Raw genomic sequence first — 18,546 nt, 5'->3', positions numbered from 1 at the left:
GGACCATGTGAGAACCTCCCACATGGACACGACGGGGGACACGTGAGGGCCTCCCACACTGACACAACGGGGGACATGTGAGAGGGACCACATGAGGGCCTCCCACATGGACACAACGGGGGACACGTGAGAGGGACCACATGAGGGCCTCCCACATGGACACAATGGGGGACACGTAATGGGGGACACGTGAGAAGGGCCACGTGAGAGCCTCCCACAGATATGACAGGGGACATGTAGAGGGACCACGTGAGGGCCTCCCACATGGACACCATGGGGGACACGTGAGAGCCTCCCACATGGACACAATGGGGGACACATACGAGGGACCACATGAAAGTTTCCCATGTGGACATGACAGGGGACATGTAGAGGGACCACGTGAGGGCCTCCCACGCAGACATGGCGGGGGACATGTGAGGGCCTCCCATGTGCACACAACAAGGGACACGTGAGGCTTCCCACGTGGACACAACAGGCAGCATGACAGGAGAGCTGAGATTACACACACACACACACACACACACACGGCATACACAGACGGCGACCACTGCGGGGAGAAATGCCCGCTGCATCTGTCTTCCACTCTCAGAGGACTCTTAACTGGGCAGCAGTAGTGCCCGCCACATGGGAGGTGTGACGGGCGGCTGCCAGCCCAGCTCCAGGGCGGGACAAGGCAAGGCGAGGGGCCTAGGCCCCCTGTGCCCCCTGTGGCCCCCTGACGTGGCGTGGTTCTAGTTTTAATATCGCACAGGTGGATCCGCGTCCCTCGAGCCTCCGTGAGGAGCACAAGCCCCGCGCAGCGGGAGGAGCAGGGGTGGTCACTGAAGGCAGCCAGGCCTGGGCTGTGGCGGGCGGGGCACAGGGACTCCGGGGGAGCAGGCTGGGCCCTCAGCTATGCTGCCTGCACCTCCACAGAGCACGGGGCTCCAGACGCCCACACATTCCGGGCCCTTTGTCTCATCACAGTCTTCTGGGCCGGAACCCGAGCCCCACCCCGGCCTCCTCCCCTCTCAGACTCCACACCTGCTTCCACTGGCAGCCCCCGCTGATGGTCACCTGGCCAAGCTCCAGGCAGCTGCCCACTCCCCGAAAGGGCAGCCCACCCTGCCCCAGTCTGAAATGGGGCCCCTCCGTGTGGGGCCCGTCAGCCCCTCGGCACCCAAGGGTCCCCGGCCTGCCTGGTCCTTGTCTCTCAGGGGCCTGTCCAGCTCGGACACTGCTGCCTCCTCCTGCCTCTCCACAGCCCCTCTGGCCCGGCTTCCCTTCCAAATCAGACCCGAATCCTGCCCTCTGCCCTCCCCATCCAGCCTCACTTCATGGACGCCGTGGGACTGGGCAGGCGGCCGCGCCTCCTCCCCAGACTGGGGTGGGGGGCCGTGAGCTGGTGCTGAGCCCAGTCCCGCCCAGGAGAGGACCCGAGAGTCCAGGCGCGCGGGGGCTGTGGAGGAGCAGGGCAGACAGCAGAGGGTCAGGGGGGCGGACTGCTGGCCTCAGCCTGAGGGAGGGGACACCAGGTCCTCCCAGCAGGGCAGACTCAAGCCCCAGCACCCCAGCGTCTCCACCCCAGGGACTCCCCGGCTGGGTGTGTCCGGGGAGGGCAGAAAAGGCCCCAGCATTCCTGCTTCTTCCTGCAGAGCCAGGATGGGCCTTGGGGCAGAAAAGGGCTGGGCACCCACGAGAGCCACAGGCCGGGCCGGGAGAGCCCCCAGGACACACGCCGGGGAGGGAGAGGAGGAAGCAGAGCCCAGGGCAGGGGCTGGAGCAGGGGCCGGGGCAGGTGGTCCGCTCAGTCCTCCGGAGCTCAGCGCAGGAGCAGCTGAGAACTTTCTGGAAGGGCAGGGCCTGGGGTGGTAGCCCAGGGGTGGGTGCCGCTTGCTCAGAGCACTCTGGGCGCTGGACTCCGACAGCCTGGCCCATAGAGGGGACGCTGACCACAGAGCCGGCGACACCCCGAGGCTCTCTACCAGACCCAGCTGCTCCCCCATTTGGGCACTGCTGGCCTCTCCCACACATGAGGCCTGGCATGCACACAGCGGGGCTGGGGGTCACACGGTCCCTCTACCTTCCCCAGACGCTGCAGTGACTGCTACGACTCCGGGAGAGCTGGCCAGGTTCTGGAATATTCTGAAGATGGAGGAAACCAAATCCCAGGCAAACCGGATGCTCCAAGTGAATGAAGAGGAAGAAGAGCTGTGGCTGGAGCCGTCAGAGGTCGTGGGGCTGTGAGGGTGGAGCGGGGGCTGGGTAGGAAGACGCACCCTGGAGCCAGCAGGCAGGGACCAGGCTGGGCGAGGGCAAGCAACAGGTAAAGGTTCCCGGGCCAGAAATGAAGCCACACTTATAGAATGACCGAAGAGCAAACGTGGAAGTCCAATCATCTATGGAGAGGAGTGAGCGCCTTGTGTCCACCTGAGAGACAGTCACTGTGTGCCCACAAGGCCGCGAGTGCCCATCACTGCCACAGCCACTGCCACCTAAAGCCACCACTGCCACCACTACCACTGTCCCCTCCGCCACTGCCACCTAAGGCTGCCAGGCCGAAGGACTCGCCACCTCCACCTGCAGAGACCGTGGCAGCCACCACAGTGGCCACGGTGCAGGTCTCCTTCACCACGTGCGGGGACAATGTGGTCGTCATGTGACCATGAGAGGGACGGACCTCCCTGCAGAGCCACCTGTCCACTGGGGGATGTGGCCTCCATGTGCCGGCCACTGAGTCAGCAGCTGGGCCCCCGCCCTGAGCCAACAGCTCCTGCCTGGCAGAGTTTGCCGTCCAACACGTGGGGGACACAGGGCAGAGGCAAGGGCCCCCAGCTGCTGACACAGTGCTGGACTCAGTCCCAGCCCCTGCCCACACCCCCCTATCTAGCAGCCACCATCCCACGCAGCTCTCCCCTGGCACGCAGGCTCTCAGGCAGCAGGGACAGAGGACGGGCTCCCTACAGGTGTGACCCAGAGAGGAGACCGGAGCAGCAAGGGGCAGGCAGCTGGGCCGGGCCTCATGGGCAGCAGGGCATGGTGGCTGCTGGGAGGCCCTGGGCCCAGCAGGCAAGGGTGGGAGGAGCTGCCCTGGGGCCGGCAGGGCTGTGAGACCACAAGTAGGACAGGGGAGGTGATGGCAAAAGGTTCTAGAAGTGGCTGGACTGAGCGGGCGTTGGGGGCAGAGCTGTGCTGAGTGCCCGGTGAGGAGGACGAGTGATCTCTGACAGCCCAGGAGCCAAGCACAGTCCTGCCTCAGCCCTAGGGGCCGGGACCTGGGGGCCCTGGGCACCCAGCCAGCCCACAAAGGGCACAAGTCCCCAAGACATTTCTGGTCTTGACAATCGCTAATTCATCGGAAAGAGTGGTGGTGGCTGGTGCCTTTCGGGGGCCCTGAGGAGAGGGAGGTCTGGTCGGCAGGTGCACAGCCACAGGGGCACCTGCAGCACCCAGGACAGGAGGCGCGTGTGACCCAGGGGAGGGGCACCCAGTCCACTGCCCATCTGGGGGAAGATCTAGCGAGGAGGCTCCCGTGCCTTATGAGCAAGACTATCACAGTCATGCACAAAGCGGCTGTAAAGACCTGGGCACGTGAGGCCATGAGTGCCCGCCACTCCTCATCCACCCGTCCCTCGGCAGGTCAGGCTCCAGGGACAGCTCAGAAACGCGAAGGAGAAGCACTCGGCACAGCCAAGTTCTAGCTGCCAGAAGGTTCTGCCCATACAAGGCAGGAAGGACTGCTACCATTTGGAGAGCCATCTCAATGCCAGGAAGCTGAACTCTCCAACAGAAGGGAATGGGGGGGGTCGCCTCTGCACATGGACAAAGCCACGTGGAAGCCACAGCTCAGCAGTGAGAGGTGCAGAGGGACCCTCGCCCGCCACCTGAACCTCAAAGAGCACTCTGAGAACACAGTCGACCACACTGCTAACACTGACTTATTTCACAAAGGGCACAACAGACAGGAGACGGCGCGTGTACACACCCTTTAAGGCGTGAAAACACATCATGGCATGCCTACAACCAGGCACCACGCTGGCTGACACGCAGAGTGTAGAAAGTAGGCGGCTGACAGAAACCAGTCAGCAGTGTATGAAGTACTCATGAGAAACTATGGGGTGCAGCTGTGTGAGCATGTGTGTGAGGATATGTACACGTGTCTGGTGTGAGGATGTGTCCATGGGAAAGCACACATGTGTGAGCATGTGTGTGAGGATGTGTACATGGGAATGCACGTGTGAGCAGGTATGTGATGGTGTGCACATGGGAAAGTGCACATGTGTGCAGGTGTGAGGATGTGCACATGTGAATGTGTGAGCATGTGTGTGAGGGTGTGTACATGTGAATGCATGTGTGTGTAGGTGTGAGGATGTGTCCGTGGGAAAGTACATGTGTGTGCAGGTGTGTGAGGATGTGTCCATGGGAGAGTACATGCGTGTCCAGGTGTGAGGATGTGTACATGGGAAAGTACATATGTGTGAGCATGTGTGTGAGGATGTATACATGTGAATGCACGTGTGAGCAGGTATGTGAGGATGTGTACACGTGAATGCATGTGTGAGCAGGTGTGTGAGGATGTGTCCATGGGAGAGTACATGCGTGTCCAGGTGTGAGGATGTGTACATGGGAAAGTACATATGTGCAGGTGGGAGGATGTGTACACGTGAGTGCATGTGTGAGCATGTATGTGAGGATGTGTCCATGGGAGAGTACCTGCGTGTCCAGGTGTGAGAATGTGTACATGGGAAAGTACATGTGTGCAGGTGGGAGGATGTGTACACGTGAGTGCATGTGTGAGCATGTATGTGAGGATGTGTCCATGGGAGAGTACATGCGTGTCCAGGTGTGAGGATGTGTGCATGGGAAAGTACAGGTGTGTGCAGGTGTGAGGATGTGCACATGTGAATGCACGTGTGTGCAGGCACGTGAGGAGGTATACATGGGAATGTGCATGTGTGGGCGGATGTGTACATAGGAAAGTACACATGTGTGCAGGTGAGGATGTGTACATGAGAAAGTGCACATGTGTGCGTGAGGATGCATACATGCAGAAGTGCACGTGTGCAAGTGTGAGGATGTGTTACATGGAAAGTGCATGTGTGTGCACAGGTTCCAGCACAGATGAAAGTGTAAGCTCAAAATTCTTGTCTTTGAGGAATATTTCATTTTTGCCTTTTATAAACAATAAGCCTACACTGCCTACATAATCAAGACTTTAAATAAGTGCTTTTAATTTAGGGAAGATGTAGAAAAATATTTAATGGCAAAGGATTTTCCAGGCCTAGCTGAGAACACACAGGGGTGGTCCTCCTGGCAGCCTCACACGTGTCCGTGTGCCCTTGCCATGTTCTGTGTGTGTCCGGGTGGAGCAGCTGCGCTTTGCAAGTGCAGTTGGGCTGGCGGGGTCAGTCCCTCAGTGACTCCTGCTTGCTTTTCTGTCTGCACACTCTCTGACCAGGACAGGACCAGCAAGGCAGGGTGCTCAACACTTCATGGAAAACGCGCACCCCAAGAAACTCAGCTTCCAATTCCACTTCCCACAGTTTCTGCAGCGCCCTTGTACCCCTTTCCCTTTCCAGCAGACGCCGTGCAAGCTGGGGCACCCACATCCACCCCTCGCCGAGCCCCTGCACCCAGAATGGCAGGGGCCCAGCTCACCTCTGGGACGACCTGTGGCCGGCGCCTGGCCCATGCTGGGGTATAGAGGCCCAGCCCTGCGTCCAGGGGGAGCCCCCTGAAAAGCCTGGCGCCCCTCATGTGGGATACAGCAGGGAGCTCCACCGGGCCACAGCTGGAATCCACACCTCCCCGCCCTGTGTAATTCCACCTGTCAGTCAAATGACCCCTTCCCCAGGACCCAGGGGTGGTACCAAGTAAGGATTCCTCTTTCTGACCTCCTAAGAGGCCAGCGATGGGGAGGGGCTCCGTCTCCTGCCGAGGCTCAGAGGATCTCTCCCTCCCCCGCCCCTCCCTCTTTCCCTTCCTCTCCCTCCCCACCCCCCCTTCCCTCCCCTGCCCACTCTATTCCTGGGCAAGGCCCACACACGTGTTTCCCTATCCTCCCTCTGAGCACGGTGTTTGTAAAGTGCAGGACCTGGGATGGGGACGTGGACCCCGCCTTGCCCACAGCACCCTCCCCCGGCGCAGAGCCCAGGAGCGCCAGAGAGCAGGGGTCAGGTCCATCGCTGTGTCTGCCCTGACAGGGCTCCTTCCTGGTGCCCTGTGCCCTCCCCCTCATGGCCACTGAGTGCCGTGTCCATGGTCCTCCAGAACACACCGGCATGGGGCGGACACTCACACAGCACACGCACATGGAACACCAAATGTGAGGTCTGCGGGCGGCAGCAGGGAGCCGTTAGCCCAGGGAAGGCAGTGGCTGGAGCCGCCGGGGGCGGGGCGCAGGGCAGAGGTGAGGGCCGAGGGGCATGGCCAGCACACAGCGTACGGAAGTTCTAGAAGCTGGAGGCCTGTCCCAGGGTGCAGGTGAACGCACACCCTGGGGGCCACTTTATTGCGAGGTCAGAGGGAGACTCTGGGCCGGGCTGGAGGTGGCCGCCAGGTCCAGCAGCCGAGAGGTGGCCCCAGGGGCAGGCGGCAGGCAGGGGGCGTGACCCTGGGCCCCTCCCCTGGCCATGGGCCTCCAGCGCTGCTCCCTCCTCCATCACAGGGATCCTTCCCCCTTCCAGAGCTCGGCCTCGGGAGAGGGCCCTGGGGGAACGGGTGTGGGGGAGGGGAGAGGGAGCCTGAAGAGGAGGCCCTGGTCCTGGCCTTGCAGCCGCCGAGCCCCACGCCCTGGACAGAGCGCTCTGCCCCAGCGCAGCCACAGCGGTGCCGGAGCCCCACCCTGAGGGCTGCAGCCCCTGGTCCTGGCCCCACAATGCCCACTCCACAGGAGGCCCCAGTGTTAGCTGTGAGCACGCCTCGGCAAAGGGCCGCCTGCCCCAGGGTCTGCGGGCCAAGAGGCTGTGACCAGTCAGGGGTGCACCCACGGCAGGTGTCTGCCGGTGAGAACCCGCTTTACCAGGACAGAATGTGGGTGACGGGCAGGCACGGCTTCCCGGGCATGGTGCAAGGGCAGGAGTGTGGCGAGAGGGTGCTCAGGTGGCCCCGGGCTCCTCTGCACCCCCACCTGGGACCCGGCACCCACAAAGGCTCAAGGCGGAAGCCACCCCACAGCTTCCACACCCAGGCTCGGGCATCTCCTGCCTCGACGGAGCCCAGAAACAGACACCTCTGGATGTCCACCATCACACAGGACCGGGGGTAGGCCGAGAGGAAACCCCCAGAAGCAGCCCCAACACCAAGTGCCCAGAGGTCAAGGGGCAGGGGTGTCCAACAAAGAGCCCCCAGGTATGAACAGAGCCCATAGGAGGACGGCAGCCCAGGCACCAGTCCCAGCTCCCTGGACACTGCTGTCACACGGGGCAGGGCCCAACAGCCCAGCCTGGCCACTCGGGAAGTCCTAGAGGAAATGTGGAGGCCGCAGGCCCAGCCAGCGCCGCCCACCCCGACCTACCGATGGCCACCAAGTCACTGCAGTCCTTCTTGTGGAACTCGGCCCAGGCCTTGGTCTTACAGTGCTTGCTGCACGTCAGGATCCCGTAGCAGCGCGTGCAGGGCGAGAGGCGGACCCCGATGGAGCGGCCACAGTGGTAGCAGAACTTGAAGAAGGGGACGCTGCAAGGCAGGGGCCGGGCTCAGTGAACCTGCGCCCCACCAGGAGCTGCCTGGGACCCGTGTCCCGAGCAGCGCCACACAGAACGCACTGTTCTGCTCACTGCTGTGGTCCTGTGCCACAGCTAGCAAACCACACTGGTCATACAGCAGGACACAGGACACAGGTCCAACTCAGCCAAGCACACACAGCTCTGGGAGCCCTGCAGGTGGCGCTGTGCACACACAGCTCCGAGAGCCCTGCAGGTGGGGCTGTGCACACACAGCTCCGAGAGCCCTGCAGGTGGCGCTGTGCACACACAGCTCCGAGAGCCCTGCAGGTGGCGCTGTGCACACACAGCTCCGAGAGCCCTGCAGGTGGCGCTGTGCACACACAGCTCTGACAGCCCTGCAGGTGGCGCTGTGCACACACAGCTCTGGGAGCTCTGCAGGTGGGGCTGTGCACACACAGCTCTGACAGCCCTGCAGGTGGGGCTGTGCACACACAGCTGCGTAGTCACTCGCTCAGGGCCTATTAAGGAAAGGAGCAGAGAACGCTCTGCAGAACCAGGGAACCAGGTTTTCACGTCGTATCAGCGTGATCAGGGCTGCCTGGGCAGGGCCCAGCACTGCAGGGTCAGACGGAGGGAAGCTGTCCTGTGTGGGCGTGGGAGTGGGGGGCCCCAGGCCCCGGGCCCCGGGCAGCACTTGCCTCTCCGGCTCTTCCATGCTCAGCGTCCTGGGCAGGCTGGAGTTCCTCTTCCTCAGCCTGTGGCTCGAGATCAGCTCCGCTGCAACAGACCCACGTCAGCAACGGGGTAGGGCCAGCACAGTGGACGCCACCTCCCTGCGCACTGCGGGAAGGCAGGCACCGCAGCAGGAGCATGGAGGCAGAGTGGGGTGGGCCCAGGCTCCCGGGAGGGGGCTCAGCCCTCAGGCTCCCCCCACACCCCCACCCACGCCCTCTTATCTGCAGCCTCCCGGTCAACCTGCACTGGCCATCCACACCTCACCCCTGCAGGGTCCCCCTGGCCACCACACTAGCTACTCTCAGCCTTGCCCAGCTCACAGCCCCTCTGCAGAGGGGACACGCCTGGCCTGCTCTCTGGCAGCTGGCGGCAGGGGCACAGTAGCCAAGAACCCCCGAGCAGTAACTTCCACAGGACCACACAGGGCGCCACCACGGGCCTCAGCTCCCTGTCCTTGAACACCATGTCAGCCACCACGAGAAAGCTGGTCCCACAGGCCTGCTGCCCCTTACGTCAGGAGCCTCAGAGACAGCAGCCGGCCCGGAGTGAGACGGTGGGCGCCCCTTGCTCCTCGCCCAACCCTCCCTGCCCGCCCAGCGCCCAAGGCCACTCCCCTCGCTGCTGTGCGACAGTGCAGCCACAGGACAGGGGAGTGCTTCTAGCCTGGTCTGTGACAGCGTCGGCTGTCAGTCACTTCTCCAAAATCCAGGTGTGTGACAACGGAGAGAGGGACTTCCGTGTGCCACAGAGGCGGGACTGTTATCAAAACTCCACTTTACGGGGAGATCACTCAAAGCCCCCGTGTCAATGAACAATGCTACGGCCCCCTGGGGCCAGCACCAGCACCACCAGCTGGGGAACACGGCCAGCACCCAGAACACCACCTGGCTCCCGGCCCCCGGCCCTGAGCAACCACGGTGTCCCTCTGCCTCCACAGCACCCCTGCTGTCCCGCGCCTTTCCTATCAACAGAATCACAAGACGCGGGGGCTCCTACCGCTGGCTCCTCCCACCAGCGCTGATGCCGAGGCTCGCCCGCTTGGCAAGCGAGGGCCCGTGCCCCCCCCTGCGGCTGAGCGACATGGCAACCCACGAGGGACCCCAGGTCCTTCGTTCACCGGTTGCTGGGCACGTATCACTTTCCACTTGTGATTCTGCATGGATGGTGTCTTCGTCACTGTGGCTAACGGCAGGCAGAGGAGGGAATGGCTGGGCCACAGACTGGCTCCATGCTTAACGCCCCGAGGCGCAGCCGGGCCACCCCCCAAAGCGTTACAGCCTTTTCCACGGTCACCAGCTGCGACTTCCCCACAGCCTCAGCCACACTGAGCGCTGCGACTTCCTGACACTTGTGAGTGCTGTCTGACTATAAAAAAACCCTCAGCTGGGCAGGGGCTGGTCTGTGACGGCCTTGAAGGCAGTGTTTGCGGAGCAAGGCAGGAAGCACGTGTGTGTGTGTGCATATGTGTGTATGGTGTGTGTGTGCATATGTGTGTATGTGTGTGTAGGTTGTTATGTGGGGGGGTGCTTATGTGTGTGGGGTGTGGGGGGATTGGTGTGTGTGTTCATGTGTGTGTGCATATGTGTGTGGGGTGCATGTGTGTGCATATGTGTGTGGGGTGCATGTGTGTGTGTAGGTTGTGTGTATGTGGGGGGTGCTTATGTGTATGGTCTGTGTGTGTGCATGTGTGTGGTATGTGTGTGTAGGTTGTGTGTATTTAGGGGTGCTTATGGGTGTGGGGTGTGTGTGGGGATGGGTGGGTGGGGGGTGTGTGTGCATATGTGTGTGTATGTGTGTGTAGGTTGTGTGTACGTGGGGGGTGCTTATGGGTGTGGGGTGTGTGTGTGGGGATGGGTGTGTGTGTGTGTGCATATGTGTGTGGGGTGTGTGTGTAAGTTGTGTGTATGTGGAGGGTGCTTTTGTGTGGGGGGTGTGTGGGGGGATGGGTGGGTGGGTGTGTGTGCATATGTGTGTGTGCATATGTGTGTGTACGTGTGTGGGTATGGGCGATATATAGTGTGTGTGGTGTATGTGTGTGCATATGTGTGTGTGTGGCAGTGGGTGTGTCTATGTGTGGTGTGTATGTGTGTGGGTGCATATGTGTGTGGTGTGTATGTCAGTGTGTCTGTCTATGTGTGAGTGTGGGGTGGTAGGTGTCCCTATATGTGAGTGCGTGTGTGGCGGTAGGTGTGTCTGTGTGAGTGCGTGTGTGGTGGTAGGTGTGTCTGTGTGAGTGTGTGTGCGAGTGTGTGTGTGTCTCTTCTGAGTGCAAGGCCCCGGCTCCAAGCCCCACATTCAGACTGAGCGCCTGACAGTGGGGCCAGACCCCACCCGGGGCGAGGTGATGCCTCAGTGCAGTCTGTGCAGCTCCAGTAACTCAGTATTGAGCATCGTTGCTTGTTTTGTTGGCCATCAGTGTCTTTTTTGAAGAAATTTCTACTCACACTCATATGCACGGCCATTTTTTGCACCAAAATGAGCGTATCTTTTAATTGCACTTCGCACGAGCTGCGTGAAGTCCCTGCCACCCCCTGTCCATCCTGAGGCCTGGTTATTTGCCTTCGCCTCGGGGTCACACAGGTCTCTGCGAGGAACATGGCTGGCACAGGCCCTCTCTCTTCACGGGGGCTATGTGAACTGTGCTTGCAGTTTCTCCACAGCGGCCTCTAAAATACTAAAGGCTTTCATTTTGATCATGCGTGCAGTCCAGGCTTTCAGTATCAAACCCAGGAACCCGGCCAAGTCCAGGGTCAAGAGCTCTCCCTCCAACGCCCCCACACTTAGGTCTCTGATCCAAGGTCAGCCATCTGTGGTAGGGGGCGAGGAGGAGGGTGGCTGGCGTCACTCTTCTGCCTGTGGATGCCTGTTGCTGTGGATTCATTCTGAGAGGAACAGCATGGTGGGGCAAGAGGCGTGGAGTCACCACACAGACCCCGGGAGTTGGGTGAAAGCAGGCCAGAGGCAAGCAGCCCACAGACTCATTTATTTCAGTTGGTGCAGCAGCTTATATAGCCAAGGCAGCCAATCCAGTCAAGGGGCGGTCTATGCCCTAACCAATCACACCTTGTTGCCAGGCAGTATCCGAAGCCATCCAATCACAGCCTATTGCCAGGCAGGCTCCATTGTCAGCGGCCATCTTGGCATGGCCTTCTCATTCCACCACAAACGCCCAGTTGCCCCAGCACATGTCCCGTCTTCATCCCACTGTGTGACGTCAAGGCCCTCACTGAAAACCAGCCAAGCACGGAAATGTGTGCTTACTTGGGGGCCCTCCGTTCCACTCGGCTGCTCTGCTCTGTGTGGCACCGACTTCGTCTGAAACTGGAGAAGGGGACTCCAACGTTGTTCTTCCGGCCCGAGGTTGCTGCTGCCATCACGGCGCCTGCAGCCCCACGTGAACGGGAGAGAACTTGACAGCTGAGATCCTGGAGGAGCTGTGCTGAGCCTGCTCTTGTCTGGGAGCAGTTCCCTTGTTACCAACAGTAAGTTTTCAATCCATGATCACGGGCTGCCTTTCCATCTATTTAGATCGTCTTTAATATTATTCAACAATGTTTTGTAGCATTTGAAGTATATGTACTAGAAGAATCGATATCATCACAATGTCCAGCTACCACAAACAATTTACAGATTTGATGCTATCCTAATCAAAATACCAACAAAATGCTTCTCATATCTAGAAAAAATGATGCTAAAATTCATAATGAAACACAAGAGACCCCAAATAGCTAAAGCAACCTTAAACAACAAAAACAAAGCCGGAGGCTTCACAATACCAGATTTCAGACCTCCTACAGGGCAGTTATCATCAAATCAGCCCGGTACTGGCTCAAAAACAGATGTGCAGACCAATGGAACAGAATAGAAACCCCAGAATGTCGGCTGGCGCCGTGGCTCACTAGGCTAATCCTCCGCCTATGGTACCGGCACCCTGGATTCTAGTCCTGGTTGGGGCACCAGTTCTGTCCCAGTTGTTCCTCTTCCAGTCCAGCTCTCTGCTGTGGCCCAGGAAGGCAGTAGAGGGTGGCCCAGGTGCTTGGGCCCTGCACCCACATGGGAACCAGGAGGAAGCACCTGGCTCCTGGCTTCAGATCAGCGCAGCACGCCAGCCGTAGCGGTCATTTGGGGGGTGAACCAATGGAAGGAAGACCTTTCTCTCTCTCTTTCTCTCTCTCTCACTGTCTAACTCTGCCTGTCAAAAAAAAAAAAGAAACCCAGAAGTCAATCCACACATCTACAACCAACTTATGTTTGACAAAGGAGCTAAAACCAACCCCTGGAGGGAGGACAGTCTCTTCAACAAACAGTGCTGGGAGAACTGGATTCCACGTGCAGGAATATAGAACAGGACCCACCCTACACCTTACACAAAACCCACTCAACACGGATCAAAGACCTAAATCTACTCCCCTATACCATCAAATTACTAGGGATCATGGGGGACGCTCTGCAAGACACTGGCACAGGCAAAGCCTTCGTGGAGAAGCCCCCAGAGGCACAGGCAGCTAAAGCCAACACGGACAAATGGGATTACATCAGGCTGAGAAGCTCCTGCATTGCAAAAGAAGCACTCAGCAAAGCGAAGAGGCAACCGACAGAATGGGAGAAAATATTTGCAAAGTGTGCAGCTGATAAAGGGTTAATATCCAGAATCTACAAAGGGATCAAGAAACTCAACGACAAAACAAACAACCCACTTAAGAGATGGGCCAAGGACCTAAACAGACATTTTCAACAGAGGAAATCCAAACAGGCAACAAACACATGAAAAAAATTTTTATGATCACTAGCTGTCAGGGAAATGCAAATCAAAACCACAATGAGGTTTCGCCTCACCCACATAAAATCACCCACATACAGAAATCAACTAACAACAGATGCTGGCGAGGATGTGGGGAGAAAGGGACACTAACCACTGTTGGTGGGAATGCAAACTGGTGCAGCCACCGTGGAGGACAGGATGCGGACTCCTCAGAGGAGAGTCCTCCTGAGTATAGACCTGCCACGTGACCCAGCCATCCCCTTCCTGGGAATTTACCCAAGGGAGAGGAAATCAGCATCGGAAAGAGCCAGCTGCACCCCACGTCCGCTGCAGCTCAATGCACAATTGCTGGGTCCGTCCTCGGCCCACCCACCTCTCTGCTCAGGCACAGCGCCCTGGTGTCCCGCCGGCCCGCCCACCTCTGCTCAGGCACAGCACCCTGGTGTCCCTCCAGCCGCCCACCTCTCTGCTCAGGCACAGCACCCTGGTGTCCCTCCAGCCGCCCACCTCTCTGCTCAGGAACAGCACCCTGGTGTCCCGCCAGCCGCCCACCTCTCTGCTCAGGCACAGCGCCCTGGTGTCCCGCCGGCCCGCCCACCTCTGCTCAGGCACAGCACCCTGGTGTCCCTCCAGCCGCCCACCTCTCTGCTCAGGCACAGCACCCTGGTGTCCCTCCAGCCGCCCACCTCTCTGCTCAGGAACAGCACCCTGGTGTCCCGCCAGCCGCCCACCTCTCTGCTCCAGTACAGCACCCTGGTGTCCCTCCGGCCGCCCACCTCTCTGCTCAGGCACAGCGCCCTGGTGTCCCGCCGGCCCGCCCAACTCTCTGCTCCAGTACAGCGTCCTGGCGTCCTGCCAGCTGCCCACCTCTCTTGCTCAGGCACAGAGCCCTGGCGTCCCGCTGGCCGCCCACCTCTCTTGCTCAGGCACAGCGCCCTGGTGTCCCGCCGGCCCACCCACCTCTCTTGCTCAGGCACAGCGCCCTGGCATCCCACTGGCTCTCCTTGGCGAGGACGGCCAGGCGCAGCTGGGTGCCCATGTGTTCCAGCAACCTCTTCCGGGCCAGCAGCGTCTCTCGCTCCGCGGGCATCAGCGCGTGGTAGGGGCAGTGTGCGATCTTCCGGTCCTGTGGCCAGCCGGAGGGTCACCCGCCCCGCCTGATCCGGCCCTGCCACTGTGGCAGTGACTGGGATGCTGGGCACCCCCCCCAACCTCAGGGCTGTCCTGGAGGTGGATGGAGGCAGGTACAGCCACACCCAGCATGGGACAGGGCCCTGCTACGACAGGGCGGGGCCTTAGGGGGCACTAGGCCCCCACCAGGGTCCTGCTTGGGACAGCAACACACTCAAGGCAATACCTGGAAGAACTTGAAGTAGCCGTAGTCCACAGCTGTGCCCACAGCCACTTTGTCCCCCTGTGTGAGCGTCACCGGCTTCAGGATGTCAGCCCCATGGCGAATGAGCTCGTCCACCTGTGTAGGAAGAGGCACATGGGAGGCACAAGGACACACCCCCCAGCAGGGGGCACAGGGGCCTCCTGGGCTCTGTCCTCAACACAGGCCTGTGGACACAGCGGCCTGAGGACACCACCTGTGGGAGGGCAGGTGCTGCCCGGACACTGCCGTCACCCGCACTCACTCCCTGAGATGCCAATCACAGACACAGGGTGGGGCAGCCAGGGGCAAGAAGGTGCCGCTGAGCTGCGTGGTGACGTCAAGGCTCCCCACTGGCACCACACAATGGAGAGGGACAGATTAGATGTCTTGGAAAGGAACAGACAAAACGCCACTATCCTCTGCCATCTAGAAACTTCCAGGGGGCAGCAGGGAAACTCTCATGCCACCCAGAGTTCCCAGTGGTAGCCAGCAGGCCACGGGCTCCGGCGGGGGCAGCTTGGGAGACGCAGTGGTGGTGCACAGAGACAACCTTGTGCACTCACGTCTATAACTGGCCCTGCTCTGTGTGATGAGAGGTTCTAGCCACGGCCCTCCGTGGTGGAATGAGGAGGTGACAAGGTCATGCCAAGATGGCCGCTGAAAACAGAAACTGCCTAGCAACAGAGCCTGACTGGCAACAGGCTGTGATTGGATGGCGTTGGAAACTGCCTGGCAACAGGCTGTGATTGGTTGGGGCGTAGACTGCCCCTTGACCGGATTGGCTGCCTTGGCTTTATAAGCAGCTGCACCAACTGAAATAAACGAGTCTGTGGGCTGCTCGCCTCAGGCCTGCTTTCACCCGACTCCCGGGGTCTGTGTGGTGACTCTGCGCCTCTTGCCCCCACCACGCTCCTCCTCTCAGAACGAATCCTCTCAGAAGAAATCAACTGCAACAGCCCTGGCACACTCACGCCTATCACTGGCCCTGCCTGTGCTGTGTGTGGTGAGAGGTTCCAGCCGCGGTGATGATTGGCTGTGAGGTCAGCCCACACTTCTGGAATGGCAGGCGGGTCTCCTGCCTTGGTGCACAACGTTCCAGAGCTGGATGGAAGGCCTTCAGCCCGGCCTCTCAGGCAACCACTGAGGCTGGGGACTGCCTGTGAGGGCTGCCCTGTGCTGGGCAGGGAGAGCCCAGGCGTGTTCTACGTGGCCGGGCAGGAGCCCCACGCCTGTGCCCCGAGGCCACCAGCAGTGTTCACGGCCCCTCTGGGGCTCCGACAAAAACTTCCACAGGTGCTGAGTTCCACAGACCCCACCGAAGGGCTGGATTCTGCCACTGCCCATGGCAGGGGTGGCAGGGGGTGAACCAGCAAGACCAAGTGCTCAGGGCAGGGTCTGAGGGCCTGCAGGTGGACGGCCAGCAGGAAACCCAGGCTGGGCTGGTGGCTGCAATGAGACTTGGGAGGGCTGGGGAGCTGTGCTGTAACCAAGCAGGGCAGACAGCACCACTTCAAAATGTCTGTGAAACCTGAATTAGAGCCCAAGTCGATCTGAGCAAGACGGGGAGCTTCCTAAGGCTGCTCTGCAAGTAGAGGGGGCCCTGCCCTGGGACACGCGAGTCCCAGCTGCGCCTGCCCTGGGACACACGAGTCCCAGCTGCGCCTGCCCTGGGACACGCGAGTCCCAGCTGCGCCTGCCCTGGGACACACGAGTCCCAGCTGCGCCTGCCCTGGGACACGCGAGTCCCAGCTGCGCCTGCCCTGGGACACGCGAGTCCCAGCTGCGCCTGCCCTGGGACACGCGAGTCCCAGCTGTGCCTGCCCTGGGACACGCGAGTCCCAGCTGTGCCTGCCCTGGGACACGCGAGTCCCAGCTGCGCCTGCCCTGGGACACGCGAGTCCCAGCTGCGCCTGCCCTGGGACACGCGAGTCCCAGCTGTGCCTGCCCTGGGACACGCGAGTCCCAGCTGCGCCTGCCCTGGGACACACGAGTCCCAGCTGCGCCTGCCCTGGGACACGCGAGTCCCAGCTGCGCCTGCCCTGGGACACGCGAGTCCCAGCTGTGCCTGCCCTGGGACACGCGAGTCCCAGCTGCGCCTGCCCTGGGACACGCGAGTCCCAGCTGCGCCTGCCCTGGGACACGCGAGTCCCAGCTGCGCCTGCCCTGGGACACGCGAGTCCCAGCTGCGCCTGCCCTGGGACACGCGAGTCCCAGCTGCGCCTGCCCTGGGACACGCGAGTCCCAGCTGCGCCTGCCCTGGGACACGCGAGTCCCAGCTGTGCCTGCCCTGGGACACGCGAGTCCCAGCTGTGCCTGCCCTGGGACACGCGAGTCCCAGCTGTGCCTGCCCTGGGACACGCGAGTCCCAGCTGTGCCTGCCCTGGGACACGCGAGTCCCAGCTGTGCCTGCCCTGGGACACGCGAGTCCCAGCTGTGCCTGCCCTGGGACACGCGAGTCCCAGCTGTGCCTGCCCTGGGACACGCGAGTCCCAGCTGTGCCTGCCCTGGGACACGCGAGTCCCAGCTGTGCCTGCCCTGGGACACGCGAGTCCCAGCTGTGCCTGCCCTGGGACACGCGAGTCCCAGCTGCGCCTGCCCTGGGACACGCGAGTCCCAGCTGCGCCTGCCCTGGGACACGCGAGTCCCAGCTGTGCCTGCCCTGGGACACGCGAGTCCCAGCTGCGCCTGCCCTGGGACACGCGAGTCCCAGCTGCGCCTGCCCTGGGACACGCGAGTCCCAGCTGCGCCTGCCCTGGGACACGCGAGTCCCAGCTGCGCCTGCCCTGGGACACGCGAGTCCCAGCTGCGCCTGCCCTGGGACACGCGAGTCCCAGCTGCGCCTGCCCTGGGACACGCGAGTCCCAGCTGCGCCTGCCCTGGGACACGCGAGTCCCAGCTGCGCCTGCCCTGGGACACGCGAGTCCCAGCTGCGCCTGCCCTGGGACACGCGAGTCCCAGCTGCGCCTGCCCTGGGACACGCGAGTCCCAGCTGCGCCTGCCCTGGGACACGTGAGCCCCGGCTGTGCCTGCCCTGGGACACGCATGCCCGGGTGGTGGGCGAGCTCCCAGCCAAAGCGTGAGATGGGGTGAGGGTGGAGTGAGACGGGTCAGGTCAGAGGTCGGGCACTGGGGATGCTGGAGGAGGGGCATGGACTTCTTGCACTGCTCTCTCAACTCCTCTGTGAATTTCTATTCTTATTTGTTTATTTATGGCCAAGGAAGGCAGCTGACGGGACAGAAGGACAAAGGGCCCTCCCCGTCCCGGTATCTGCTGGACGCGCTCAGCGTGTTGGGGTCAGGCGGTCCTCTCAGGCACCGGGCTCACCCCACGGACCCGGCAGCATCTCCGTGCCAGCCCTGCCAACAGGGAGCCCGATGCCGAGCTGCCGCGCCTGCGGGCCTGGCCCTCGCTCACGCCCGGTCTTGCCGAGACGAACTTCCTTCCCGGGCCTCCTGACTGGTTTCGCCACATCACACTTCTTTAAGGCCCACAAAACATTAAACAAGACAACGTTTATCTTTTCTCCACGATTTAGACCTTGGGGCTTGGAGAGCCCAGAGCAAGCTGACACAAATGGCTTCCACTGCCGGAAACAGGAGTCCAAGGACCAGCCCCCACCCCAGACACCCCTTCTTCCTCAGGCCTGGGCTGCTCCCGGCTCACCAGGGCCCCCACCCCAGACACCCCTTCTTCCTCAGGCCTGGGCTGCTCCCGGCTCACCAGGGCCCCCCCACACCCAGGCCCACCTGCCCCTCACCAGGCCCCACCACCACCCAGGCCCACCTGCCCCTCACCAGGGCCCCCCACACCCAGGCCCACCTGCCCCTCACCAGGCCCCCCCACACCCAGGCCCACCTGCCCCTTACCAGGGCCCCCCACACCCAGGCCCACATGCCCCTCACCAGGGCCCCCCCACACACCCAGGCCCACCTGCCCCCCTTTGCCCCCCCACACACACCCAGGCCCACCTGCCCCTCACCAGGGCCCCCCCACACCCAGGCCCACCTGCCCCTCACCAGGGCCC

At 61.6% G+C, this 18,546-nt stretch overlaps 1 protein-coding gene and 1 non-coding gene across 13 annotated transcripts in view; one reads left to right on the top strand and one right to left on the bottom strand.

Annotated features, from left to right (window-relative positions):
- The window catches only part of ANKMY1 (ankyrin repeat and MYND domain containing 1), a 43,301-nt gene that overhangs the window by 3,534 nt on the left and 21,221 nt on the right, over positions 1-18,546 (bottom strand). For 5 of the 12 annotated variants that reach the window (XM_051839336.2, XM_051839341.2, XM_051839343.2 and 2 more), the window contains 5 exons: positions 14,504-14,617; positions 14,107-14,272; positions 11,646-11,705; positions 8,348-8,426; positions 7,499-7,659 (listed from right to left, as the gene is read on the bottom strand). In XM_051839336.2, the coding sequence (XP_051695296.1) occupies positions 7,499-7,659; positions 8,348-8,426; positions 11,646-11,705; positions 14,107-14,272; positions 14,504-14,617 (580 nt within the window). Of the gene's footprint in view, positions 1-6,014; positions 6,691-7,498; positions 7,660-8,347; positions 8,427-10,311; positions 11,767-14,106; positions 14,273-14,503; positions 14,618-18,546 lie in introns of those variants that run through there. The other 7 variants (XM_051839339.2, XM_051839344.2, XM_070069936.1 and 4 more) reach the window with 5 other exon arrangements.
- LOC103347317 (uncharacterized) lies at positions 947-5,186 on the top strand. The gene is made up of 2 exons (XR_011387033.1): positions 947-2,214; positions 3,622-5,186. It is a non-coding gene; the product is annotated as an uncharacterized protein (transcript).

This window comes from Oryctolagus cuniculus, chromosome 3 (genome assembly GCF_964237555.1).
Source record: "Oryctolagus cuniculus chromosome 3, mOryCun1.1, whole genome shotgun sequence".
NCBI classification, from domain to species: Eukaryota; Metazoa; Chordata; class Mammalia; order Lagomorpha; family Leporidae; genus Oryctolagus; species Oryctolagus cuniculus.
This window is presented reverse-complemented; position numbering and strand designations above follow the sequence as displayed.